This window comes from Atractosteus spatula, chromosome 6 (genome assembly GCF_055471065.1).
Source record: "Atractosteus spatula isolate fAtrSpa1 chromosome 6, fAtrSpa1.hap1, whole genome shotgun sequence".
Classification (NCBI taxonomy): domain Eukaryota; kingdom Metazoa; phylum Chordata; class Actinopteri; order Semionotiformes; family Lepisosteidae; genus Atractosteus; species Atractosteus spatula.
The window spans coordinates 64942788-64956054 of record NC_142711.1 but is presented as its reverse complement, the minus strand read 5'-3'; the positions used below and the strand labels follow the sequence as shown (position 1 = coordinate 64956054).

The 13267-nt window shown below is 37.9% G+C and overlaps 1 protein-coding gene across 1 annotated transcript in view; it reads left to right on the top strand.

Annotated features, from left to right (window-relative positions):
* sema5a (sema domain, seven thrombospondin repeats (type 1 and type 1-like), transmembrane domain (TM) and short cytoplasmic domain, (semaphorin) 5A) overlaps positions 1-13267 on the top strand; it is a 129589-nt gene that overhangs the window by 39586 nt on the left and 76736 nt on the right. The window contains exons 3-4 of the mRNA XM_088918723.1: positions 8101-8200; positions 9979-10024. Coding sequence (XP_088774849.1) covers positions 8101-8200; positions 9979-10024 — 146 coding nt within the window. The remainder of the gene's footprint in view (positions 1-8100; positions 8201-9978; positions 10025-13267) is intronic.

Below are 13267 nucleotides of genomic sequence, written 5' to 3'. Positions count from 1 at the left end.
TGAGGAGGATGTAATGAAAGAAAAAAACGTAATTAGTTTTACTTGTAGGTTGTACATACTAATCTAAAGACATGATATCACCTGCATCTCCCTTTATTAAAGAAATCATTCTTTACTCATTTGTTTCTAAAAGCAGTGCCGTCTTTTTTGATTGCTGCAGGAATTCAAGTCATCTTGCACTTCACTGCGTTGTGTCTGGAGTCTGGGGTCAGTGTACTGAAGAAGTGCCTCTTTTTCTCAGTTTTACGTTAACTTCCATGTTGCTTCCACTTGTCTCCACTGCTTAATATTTTGCGGTTGCTTCTGAATCTTGTTTGTCCACTGGATGGACTTGAAGGATTCTGATTGCTGGGATCAGGCTGAGCTGTGAAGATGACCACAGTGAGACTCGAACCCACACCTCCAGGAGAGACTAAGATGGCATGGCCATCCTGATATACATTTCCTCCTTTTTCCTTTGCTGACAGTACAAAACAGTACATTGCATCTGTGATCTGCTGTGTTTTCAGGAATCATGATACTATTATCCTAATACTTTAGCTTTCAGTTTAGCTTTACCAGTTGACTTTTTCAATCAGTCTCCACATTCCCTCCTATCTAGTGCTTCTCTGTGTGTGACAGATCGTTGTTTGCATTTTCTATCATCCTGAACAGTACAACTTTCTAAGGTGCATAAATAGGTTTATTTATATTTATGAATTTAAGGGAAAGAAGACCACTGAATGCACTGACCACTGAATGCGTAACAGATTTGTAAGTATAAAGGGCCAGAGGATCTACTTCAAACACTGTAAAACTGAGTCAATATCCACATATAGCTTGAAGAGTATATATTATGGGTGTGAATTTCCATTAAAGGAATGACAAGTAAAACTGCTATGTACCATCTGTGAAGCTAAGGCTATACTGTTTCATAAACAAATACTGTAGACCCTACATTTTAATTGAGTAGTGTGTCTCCCATATGCACCACATAAAACACATCTGAATCAGTGTAAAATGCATAGAAAACAGTGCTACAGGACAGTGGAGATACAGACACTAAATATAAACTGCTTGGGATGAAAACTGTTGTTTTTACCACATCATGCTGCCTTGGCACATTTTTCCAGTTTGGATCTTTTGAGGTGACCAGTTGCTCCAGTTGCATGCTGTGGTCCTTTATTGTGGGGTTTAAACTTAGAAAATGCTTACTTCCCAGAAGGGGTGTGACTTGTTTGGACTGACCAGGGTTTGGTCTGAGAGTGCCTCCTGCCCGCTGGGCCCGCTGTCCTGCAGAGCCTTGTCTGTGTGGGAAGCTGCAGCAGAACCACAGCCAGTGCAGGCCTGGCTTCCAGCTCTCCCAGCTGGTAAAACCTTGGAGGTATGCCTTCACCTAGCCTGTTTTTATTAAGAGATTAAACCTCACTCTGCTTTGTTAAGGGGGTAATAAATTAAGGCTTCTAGGCACTAGATTCAGACTGGAGCAGAGCAGTGAGGTTCATTCATTGATCATTTGGAACTGGTTGTTTGCCAATGTTGTGATCCGTTGAGCTGTATAATTAACTTGCATGATTCATATTGGGTTGATTACTCTGTTGACATTTGGTCAGGTTTTTCTTCAAGACACATTACTTAAAAAGAGAAAAGGCTCTTCCGGAGACTGTTGGCAGTTATGTTCAACCTTCGAAATATATTAAGATTAATTTAGTCTAGGGAAATACAAAAGGCATTTTGAACCCTGGGATACATTTCATGCAGCTTGTGTAGGACATGATCTGAGCCAAGTTTCGTTCTTAAATTAGGAAAGGTGACTTTGTAGGCATTACAGTAGCCTGTGTGTTGCTATTTTGTGTGAATCAGAATAATGTTTTTGCCTGATGTTTTTAAATTGATCAAAATTTGGAAGGTGTGTATAAACATTTGTCACTATATTTACATTTGTTTGCTTGCAGACCCACCCTCTTGAGGTATAATTACAGCACTCAGGAACAGCATCAACATTGACTAGGGACGGACCAACACTGTGCTGTCCGTAATGGTGATAATTGGATATTGGAGAGCACCCCACTTTGCACAGCTCTTTAAAAATACACATCTTAAGTTTTATTTAGTTTTTGAGAAAATAATTTACTTTTTCTCCCACATGCTTATATTGTAGGAGAAAATATTATCTTTGGCCCCAAACTGTAATCTTGTAAATGTCAAAAGTGACCTTGCAGTTCAACTGGGACCTGGATGTTTCCCAACACGTGTCTGGTTTTTAGAATATTAAGTTGCATGCTTAATAATTGATGTAACTGTTCTGTGAGAGAAAATAAAAATATCAAGTTGTTTTCATCATCAGAAATTCACTTTCTCATAATCTTCTCTTGTTATAAATTCAGTTCTTAATTAAAGGACTCTTGACTTCAGGAAAGTATTTGACACTTTTTCTTTTTTAACTTTATTATTTAGTGGGTGTCATCATGGTATTGCTGTCGCAGTGCTCATTCATGTTCCATGTAGTTAATGGTGAGATAGTGTGAATGCATCTGGACGGATGATCTCACATCACAGAAGCTGTTACATTACAAGTGTTTTGTCTCAGAGTGAAATATTATGAAATGTATTGTATTAGGGTGTAAAGTTAAATGGTGTGGATTTTTCCCATGGTTTGGGGTAGTATATAGTTTCAATAAACTCCAGCAGGAGAAAAATTCCCAGTGACCGGTACTCCCCTCTCTCCCCATGTGGTGTACAGCATTTACTACCCTGTGAGGCCCCAAACATATAGTCATATCCTACATAAAAGATGGCTGTTCTCTGTTTGCAATTATTTTTTCTTTCTTAACAAAATAATAACTAGGATTTGAACAACTGAAGAGTTGTAGAGAGGCCATGTGCAGCCAAGTGTGGGTTCTTGGGTGTCTGTTTTGGGAGGTCAGTGCATGTAAGCAGGCATCGATCAGAGTTCCCACTGCCCTGTAATGATTATACAAAGGTGGAATACTTTGATTAGACAGCCACATAGAACCCAACTCTTTTCAAAAGGTTTTCTCTAAATATTTCCACCACAAATTATGTTTTAAGCAGCCAGTGGTGTACATCAGACATTAAGCTCTGACTCTGAAATTTTCCTGCCCTGTAATATAATATTTAGTGAGTTGTTACTTTAAAGGTTTTCCTCTCCTTAATATGAGTGTGACTGGGATGAATTTAATTTTGAAAAATGGAGTAAAAACATGAGCTTTCTCGAGATTTGTACACACAAGCTGCGTAGTTTAAATCTTTTTGTAGTTTAATGTTAATTACATACTAATGAAAATTCAATGTTATTTTAAACAGGTCAGTCTTGTGTAACACTGAAAAAACTTCCTTGAGATTAAAGTGAACATGGCATGCAGTTGTCAAAAGGCCAGCTTTTCTCAAAGTGATTGTTTAATCTTTTCACTTAATGTGTGCAACTTTCTGCTGTTCAGATATGTCTTCTCTGGCATGTTTTCAAACAACGAATATTGAAACATTGTATTTTGCTGTGGGGTTGAGAAAGAATTCTGTACTCATCCTGGCCAGGGGCAGACTAAGGAGACGTTTCACCCTAATGAGAAAACACCTAGTATTAGAAGAGACAGTAAGTGAAATGTGGGATTATTAAAGTCTAGACTGAATGGAATTAGTGTCCTGCTTCACAAATAATGTAAAATGATTAATAAACCTTCTCAAGTACTATTAACAACCAGATGTGCAGTCTTTCTAAATATCATTAGTTGTCTGTTACACAATAACAGCATACAGTGATTTATGCTTATTTATGTTTTAATTTCAAAATATTTTGTTTTGCTTAATGAAAGGTAGGTGAATATGTGGGATGTTTGTGAAGATTCATAACACTATCAATCACCTCATTTTCACATTTAAATGGAAGTTTATACCAGATCTGTTTAATGCAAACCCAGATAAGTAAAGAGGTTTAGACATTCATAACATCAGTGGATTCTCTTCATGTTTGTAATAATTTGTGACTGGGATTGGATATGACAGATTGATGATATGTACATGCAATTTTAAATAGCAAAATAATCACTCAAGCACACAGTTAATGATCTGTCTAAAAACAGAAAGAAAACCTTTAGAATTATAAATGTATTCCTTTCCTGGATGATATGCTAAATATTGTTTAACAATTCACAAATTATCCTTTTAAGGAACAGATTTCTTAATTTATTTCTTTTGAAGTGAAAATTAAGCCTCTTTTAGAGAGTCCCTCAAGCAGGGTTTTCAGTCCCAGAGACGTTTATATTAATGCAAAATATGTGGAGAAGTGTGTTTGCAGTCCTACCAACTGATCTTGCCTTATGTACATGAATGACAAGGGCACCTTCTGTTCTGGCTAGTGAAGGAATGACACCATTCTTTGGCTTCCTCCCATGTTTTATACATGAGAGTCACTTGTGAGAAAGGCTGGAAAAGTATTTTGGTTTCCTGAGACACGAAACTCAGAAAAAAAAAGATGGGAAGACTTGACAATTACTTTGGTGTGTTTGAAACGTGAGTGGTTGGTGACGGCCTGGAAACTTGAAGACCGTCAAGTGCCAGTGAGAGAGAGAGGATTCAGAAGCCAGTCCTCGTACTCCTTTAGTTAGACAGGGCAACGGCCGTCACATCAGTACTGCGACACTGGGCTCTGAACTGCACTTAGAAACACACCGTTCAAGTGCCTGTTCAGTTTTTTTATTGGCTGTTTTCAAGAAGCATATTAATCATTTTAATCACATTTCCGTTGAATGGCCTTCAGCACAAATCACCAATGATTGGTTAGTTGGAGTCAGTGAATCACAACCCTCAGTAAAATCCCCCAACGATGGCTCTCTGCTCATTGCAGAAAAAAGTAATTATGACTAGACTGACAATTTTTCATTTTCAAATACAGAAGTGCCATCCAGACACCCACTAATTTATATTTTAAGTAAATGTACCAATAAATGTAAAGCAGCTTTTAAAGTTTTTCTCTCTCTCTCTCTCCGGTGACTGAGAGAGACAATTAGATCACCTAATTTAAGGTCTGTAAAGTCTTTCATACTTGAAACTACACGTTGTATTTAAATCTCCCATAACACTCTTTATTTGTGGGTCTTCAGTGGCTTTTCCAACCAGACTTACCAGCAGCCTCAGGCCATTCTTTTACTGTAATTTGGGTTAGATGTCTTCAAACTGAATACATACTTTACTGCTAAAAGCAGCACTCAGAAAACCCCAAGGACAACAAGCATAGCGTTTAACTTTTGAACTTGGTTTGCTGGGTGGACAACACTTGTTCCCATTGCCAGTAGTGCTGGCCCTGTCGAGGTCAAAGGCTTGTTCATGCAGATGTGTGTCTGGCACTGGTCTGCTGGTCAGAGCGCAAACTGAACCTCCTGACAACTCCAGTACTTCAAACCTGACTGCCCTGTCAGTGTTTATTCTTGTCCCTTCACACCGTAGCTGAGCAGAGGAACCCTGGAAGGACTCAAAGGTGATGTAGTCCCTGAGAAACAAAATATTAGAGACTATTATCTCTATATATGTCTACCTTTTTATTCTCATATCCTTTGGCACTTTTAAGAACATTGTGTAGCGCTGAAGGGAATGTTTAATGATTTATAAACCTAAGAAAGCATTTGTCCTAACTGCCAAAGACAGTGTGCAGTGTAGCACTAATCTGTTAACATTATAACTTGTGAGCTTTAATATAACACATATATATATCTAACACATAAAGTAATAATAATGTCTTTGTTAACCTGTGGAATTCTCTATGTTTTCAGATATGTGCTGCTTCCCTTGTTGAGATGAAATGTGGAAGAAAATTATTTTTTTTCATCGTTGTTAGTGCTAGCTATTTATCTCTCATGTATGCTGAAATGAGAAAGTTGATTGCTTGTGAGACCGTGCTGGAAACCCCCGGTCTGTGATGTCAACTGGTCAGGGCTCCCATGTAGAAGTTTAACGGGTTGAGACGGGTGAGCATTCATGTCTCTGCTGGCAGGAGGCTCCTGTCACCCCTGCAGGGCAAACACTACAGCTGAGAAATTGCCAGATGAGCTGCTGCTGGGATCTTGCCATGTGGAGGAGCGGATGACAGATACAAAGACACACGCACCTCTTCCATACTGTTACAAGTGTTATAGCAGCTGAGCCAAACAGCCTGACAAGTAACAATTAACACAGGGTAGTGCATACGGTATAGCATTGTTCCCATAGTATAAGTAGTATTGTTTCCATAGTATAGTATTGTAATAAAACCTTACAAATATGTCATTATTGAGTACTTTTAGCATATGATTGTATGCTAAATTGGCAACCAACCTGATTAAAAATTTTAGTGTTCTTGCTGACATGTGCGATAGTCCTGTTTCCATTACTTTGTATCAGTTTTCTAGTAAATGGATGAAGCTTCCATTACACAGGAACTGCTTGTTCAACAAATAAATACCTAAAAGTAGCAGGTCACTCTACTATATAGATTGTCTTTGCTTCAGATAATATTTAAGGCAAGGGCTTTAATTCTAAATTCTATCCTTTCTCTTAATGTTTGGTCACACAGTCAACAGTAAAGAAATACAGTGAGAACAAAACGATGGCCTCCTGAGTCAGACTGCAATTAAATCATAAGATGTTAAAAAGTGGAAAAATACGACTGCTTTATGAAAATCAGCTTTGCTCTTATGAACCATTTTGTAGATAAAGCAAAGCCCTAGGATGGCTTTTTCTCTGCTTAAAACTTGCAGTCTCATCTAAAGTGAAGAACTTCCCAGTGGGATGTTGAAGATTTATGGAGGGGAGGATTTGTAACCGAAGCTGTATGTCCTTTGGGGGATTGCTCCTACATTTGTATGCTCTGAACATTTTACATGGAATGAAAAACGACCCTATTGCTTGCATTGGGAAACAAACCCAAAGTAAGTTACTCAGAAGGACAGGGGATAGAAACAGTCATGATTGTGATGCCTTGTAGTAAAGTTTCATGTGGCTCTGTAAGCACAAGTTTCTGTGTGATTTCTGAAACCTTATTAGCTATGTACATTATTTTGTTGAACTGAATTAATGAGACTCCAGGCATCTTGACCTCTAAGAAACGAGGAATAATGCGTTACGGTGAGAGTGTGCTCATTTAATGGGCATTAAGACTTTAAAATCAGGGGTGATTTCCAAAACATTACAGTGAAGTAATAAGAAAGCTTTCTTGATCTCCAAAGAGATCTTGGGGTTTACAACAAGACTATTTAAATACAATTTAAAGAAGACATCAGGGTGACATACTGTAGTGCATATAGTGTGTATAGTGAACAGCGAAGGAGAGAGGCTTGCACCTGAGAGGCTGTGCTGTCACCAATAGTGGAGCCTCAAACCAAGGGCCAGGCATGTGATCCAGGTGTGTAAGCACAGTCTGAAGATGGCTTCCTGCCATCTGCTTGGCTGTCTTGAAAGGTTAAGGACTTAGTTCCTTTTGAACTTGAAGAAACTTCATGCATCATTTTGCTCTTCTCAGACAAAAATATTAACATATGCACAGGAATCATAATATGGTGTGCTTTCTAGAAACTCTTAAACGCCTACTTACTGATCTGTTTTTTACTTGTACAGTGCTGTTTGAAATACAGTATGCACGTGTACAGAACTGTTGCCATATCTTTCCTTTCTGTAAATAATTAGATGTTGCTCATGTTTGAAGCAGAGCTCTGACTGAACTGCTGGATCTTGTGATTTACCCAGTGGGAGAGCAGATGTGATTGTGAAAACAAGTTTGGTGCTGATCAATTAACAGATGAGGTGGAAGACAGTTGGACATCTCCTTTCACTGATCCCAGAAGTCTTTGATGGGATCCCCAGAGGTTAATGAGTGTGGCACCAAGGTGACAGTGTGAGGGTAGCTGTCAGTGCAGCTCAGCTTTGACAAATTGCGAGGCAGGCAGCCTCTCTAGTGTGGACCACAAGGACACGATGCTGACAGCTAAGCCCTGATCCTTGTGCATGCTGTCAGATACAGTTTAATCACTTCCTGTGATCACTATAGTTTCAGACCTGTTCTGCTTGACTAGCATTTTCACATATCTTCCCGCTTGGCCATTGACATGTCTCCTTTCCTTGTTTTTATTCCAGACATACAGCCCTGGATTCACACGTTCAGGGCAGAAGATACAATGGATTACTCACAGTTAACCTTTGACCCTGGCCAGAATGAGCTCATTGTTGGAGCAAGGTAATGGATCATTGTGTATTGAAATGTAGTGTGAACTAGTATTTAAATTACTTGAATCCCCAATTACAGGGCTTGAGTTTTTAAGTTTGTGAGGACAGATCAGGTTCTTCATTGGTGGCCAGAATACTACTTCCAAAAATGCAGAGCTTGCTTTAATTTAAGCTTGATCTGTGGTATCTGGAGATGTTACTAGAAACATAGAGAAGTAGTCTATATCGGTTATAATTTTTTTCCATATAAAAAGATTTTGGTTTGCTTGGTGATTAGAATTGACATGAACAGGGATATTGGGAAGTGCCTGTTTATTGAATGCAAAAGAATGTAGACTGAATATTGAACTCTGAGATTTACAGCTGTAATAACACAAAAGTTAAGTCTGACACAGATTAAAATAAATTAGCAGATATATTTAGAAATTATGTTATTTTTGTTAATTCTAGCACTAATTTAGCATGAGAACATTAGAAAGATCATAAATGACAGGCTTTTTGGTTTAACAATATGAACCCTTTTACTCAAACATTTAATCAACTAAACTGGCCTTGTAAGTGTTCTCTTATGGACTGAAAAAAAGCAAGAGTGGTCACGTCTTTCTGATAATTTTCTGCCCTCTTTTATTACTTTGTAGCAGATGCCAGATTGTTGGCTCAGCTGTGTCGTGTATTTTTGGCCATGGCAAACTGAAAACTCAGTGTGACTGAAGTCCAGTGAGCGCTCAGTCATCCTTTCAGGGGCCCAGCTGATTGTGGGAGCCGTTGACACCTGGCCTTTCGCATTGAGCTGCGTTGCTGGAGACTTGTTCGGGTTGGGAGCAGGGTGTCCAGGCAGCCCAGTTTTTGGATTGCCAAGTACTGTATCTGCTTGAATATCTGGGCAGTTCCAGCTGCTGATTGTAACGCTGAGCAACTAAGTTCACAGGAGACAGCCGAGAGCCAAGAAATTGGTTGATTATCTGCTAGAAACACAGCAAAACAAATGCTGTGGGGAGAGAGCTAATGCATTATAGCCTGTAGTCTGAAACACATGAATACAAACTATTGAGCGAGTCGGGATAAGGAAATACTGTAGAAGATGCTGGATGTGACAAAGATGGTCTGATACTTTTGTCATCTCCTGGCTTGAGTTCACATAGTGGTGGCAGTGGTGGCAGCCCCTGTTTCAATATTATTGTTTTAATTGAAATTATAGTAATGAGACTATTGAAAATATCTGAGAATAATGAGACTATTGAAAATAAATCTAAACATGTCTACGTACCACTGATTTATCAAGAATGATGATGAATATAAGCAAAATCTATTAACATTATAATTAAGTGAGAAAACAAGTCATCGTTTTTCCTGTTGCTTTACACATCATAGGCTTGCTGAGGACATCCTCTACACAAATATATTGCAAAGTATTTTCAATATCACATTTTTATGCCTATTTCTGCTGGGGCTTATTTGTGAGCCTAGGGAAGAAAATTAAATTATTATCTTATGATAAGTGTAATGATCATAGGTATCAGGGAAATTTTGTTTAGTACTGCTTTGTTACTAGGAATAGGGAAGAGTACCAAGATGCTTCCACAGACTTTTCCTGATTTTGTACAACAGGAGATTTGACAGGTCATAAACAGAAAGGCAAATACAATTATCCTCAGGTGTCCACAACCACTACACGGGTTACCAGGAATTTAACACTGAGGGAGAACGTTTGGACTTCAGGCTATACACTGGAGTGTTGTGGTTTGGCACTTATTTACAAAGAAAATAACTTTTATGTCCTTTTTTCAGGAATCACCTCTTCAGGCTGCGGCTGGAGGACCTGTCGTTGATCCAGGTGTGTTTAAATTATGGCTCTCTTTCCTGTTGTCTCTTTCACATCAAGGAGAAACACCATGTGCTGTCTGTGGTTAGCAGTTAGGGTGGTCAGAGTGCACAATAAGTTGTATTCCAACTTCCTGAATTTTCATCAGGAGATGGAATAGACACAGTGTCGTGGCACTGGTGCTTCCCATTCAGATGTTACATAAACTCTTAAGCAATTGTTTGCTTGTCTGTCTCTGAAACTTCTGTGGTTTGCAAGGTGTACTGTACACTCTTACTCTTCTGTTATTGTTTAATCGCTCTTTAGTTTATTTCTAATTTGTGACAGTAACCAGTTGTCAGTGTGGCCAAAGGAATTTAAGTTAGTATCCCCGTCTTTTAACACAAATATGCATTGTTCAGCCAAATGAATCAGTATACCCAGACTCTAATCATGTCTGGAATGGATTCATGCCGAGATATAATTCTGTTGAGTCTGCAGCTGTTGATCACGCAGTTTCATGGAAACGTTTTCAATGGATTGCATCCTCCCAGGAACCTGAAAAGATGTTCAGTGATCTTTACTTTAGTATAGAAATGCTGGTATCATGGTGTATGTGGAAGGAATCAAGGAGAATCACGAAACTGCAGTAGTTTGGAATTTGGAGATAAAGATTTAAAACAAGCGCCACTTTATATTATCATTGTTTGCACTATATAGAGTAGCTCCAAAAATAGAGCTGTAATTTGAAAGATGTACTGTTGAAAGCAAAACATTTTATCATCATTAGCTATTTGTGCGTAGGTAAGTATTTATCTTTATGTACTTTTAAAGAAACCTTGAGAAGCCTGAAGCAACTTGTTGAATATGAAATCTTGTAAAAAATATTATAGACAAAATCAGAGGTTTAAGCTTTTGAAATGTCTCGAACTGTAATTGAGTAGCGTAATTTACCTTGTTAACTTCTCCAAAAAAAGACAAATGCTAGAAAATCTATCTATATATTATTTAATGTTTCTTCTCTTAAAAAAGAACCAGATCAGCCATTAAATCATTATGTTCATTCCTGAAGGAATTTGTTTTTAAGAGTTTTTAAGAGTGTAGGATATTCATTAAAATCTGACAAAGACATTTTGTACGTTGTTTTATCTCCTCTTAAAAATCTGGTCCCTGCATACAGTTTTTTTTTACTGCTTTTAATTTACTTTTTATTCAGTTTTTAACAATTACTATATATGGGAAAATGATATATTTCCTATATGTGCAAGATATTGTCCCATATTAAGACAAATACACAAAATAAGAGAACTTATTGGATTAGCTTTTATGTAGTTGTTTCCCCTCCGTTTCCAGATCATTATGGTTAAAGAACTAGAAAAAGCCAGGTCAGTATTGTAAATGTTGAAAAAGGTAATTTTGTGCTGTTCCTTCTGCAGGCATAATAATATTAATGCTGCTGCAAAATGTGCTTATTTCAGAGTTCTCATCAGGGGACAGAAATCATTGAGACAAACCTATTCATTTCTAGGGGCATCCTAAGGGACTTAACATAAACAAAGCTAAGTCCTGTTCTGTGCTTTAGGATCACGATCTGTTAACACCATTAACTCAGCTCAAGCCATAGTGAGAGTAGCGGTGGAGTTTTAAAGGACGCAAATTAAGTGAATAGCTTCATTTTATCTTTTCATCAGTTCTTAACTAAAATTATTGATAACAGAGAGCGAGCTTGACCCATCATATATTTTTGGTCAGTTTGTCGTAATATTAACGTTTGCCCTTCTGTTCCTGCGTGTCTCCAGTGTGCCATTCTGGGGTCCGTGCTTTTGTCGTGCCATGCAGACACACTGCAGTGAGCCTCTTTCTTGAAATTCACATTATTCATTTCATTTACGGTTGATTGCTGTGAGGAATTTGTTTTCTTTCCTGTGACCTCTGGGGTTAACAAAGAGTTGGAGTGATCAATCTCACTAAAATATTTACCGCCCTGTATTTATGTACAATATTTTTTTAATTGCTTTGGAAGGGCACATGATGTGGCGTTTCTTTGTATAAACAAAGAGGTCCTTGTTTTATTCGTGACTATGCCAAAGGGTGAAAATCAATCATTTAATTTAAGTTCATTAGGAGGCGAAGATTTGCTTTGTTGATTTTGTTTATGAGTTTGTCCAATGAAGTGCAATTTCTGAAATACACCTATATTAACCATTTTAGATCCAGATTTGTGATTTGCAACAGGTGCTTCAAAGTTTTTGAGTTAACCCAGGCCATCATCAGGTTTCAAAGGAACAAGTAATAGGTTTATTCCATGCTGAAAAAAAGAAGAAAGAGAACACAACGTTTCGGCCGTGGACCTGAAGAAGGCTCCACGGCCGAAACGTTGTGTTCTCTTTCTTCTATTTTTCAGCATGGAATAAACCTATTACTTGTTCCTTTGCAGCCTACGCATGCTGACGCAGCTACCCACCTGAACTACCATCATCAGGTTTGTTTGGTTTTGCCAAAAATAAAAATTTATTGGAATCTTTTGACTCCCCAAGAGAAGGGAATAATAACTTTATAATGTAATGGTTTATATATATTTCATGGACCCAAGCAGAACGTTTTAAACTGTCGTTCTGTGTGTGTAACTAAGCTGCTGTGCCAAACAGCAAGGCCAGGAGTCCTGCAGTTTTCAACAATTTCTCATGCTCAATTGTCAGACACTTGTAAACAACTCTTGTCCGATCATTGTGGATGCAGAACTCATGATGTTAGTTTTCACCATATAGAACAAATACTTTGCAATGACACTGTGATGAAAAGGTGCATCAGATTTTGTAGTCTGAGAAATTTTTCTGGTCTTTATTGTAAGATGTAACATTTATGTGCCCACGAAGAGAAAGAGTGTATAAACAAACAAACAAACATGATCTAAATGATGCCTTCTTTTTTTAACAAAATGCATTTGCACACAAAAAATGCAATTTGGACAGAATAAATGTTAAAGATTTATGTTATAGGTCACACATGTCAGAATGGCTGTCAAGATATTGACTTCTGTGACCTATAACACGGACAGCATTACACATTAAACAGTAAATATATTAAACCCATTAATGCATAAAACCACAAAGTAAAAATGAAAGTACGTGTATTCATGAAATCCATCTTCATTGTGGCAGTTTCTATAAGATCTATTGACAGGTTTGGGTAACTTAATGTCAAAAGGTTGCTTTGATCCAGTCAGTTTGATCTTATGTTTTCCATCTTCTACCCACATCCCAAAACGTGGGATTA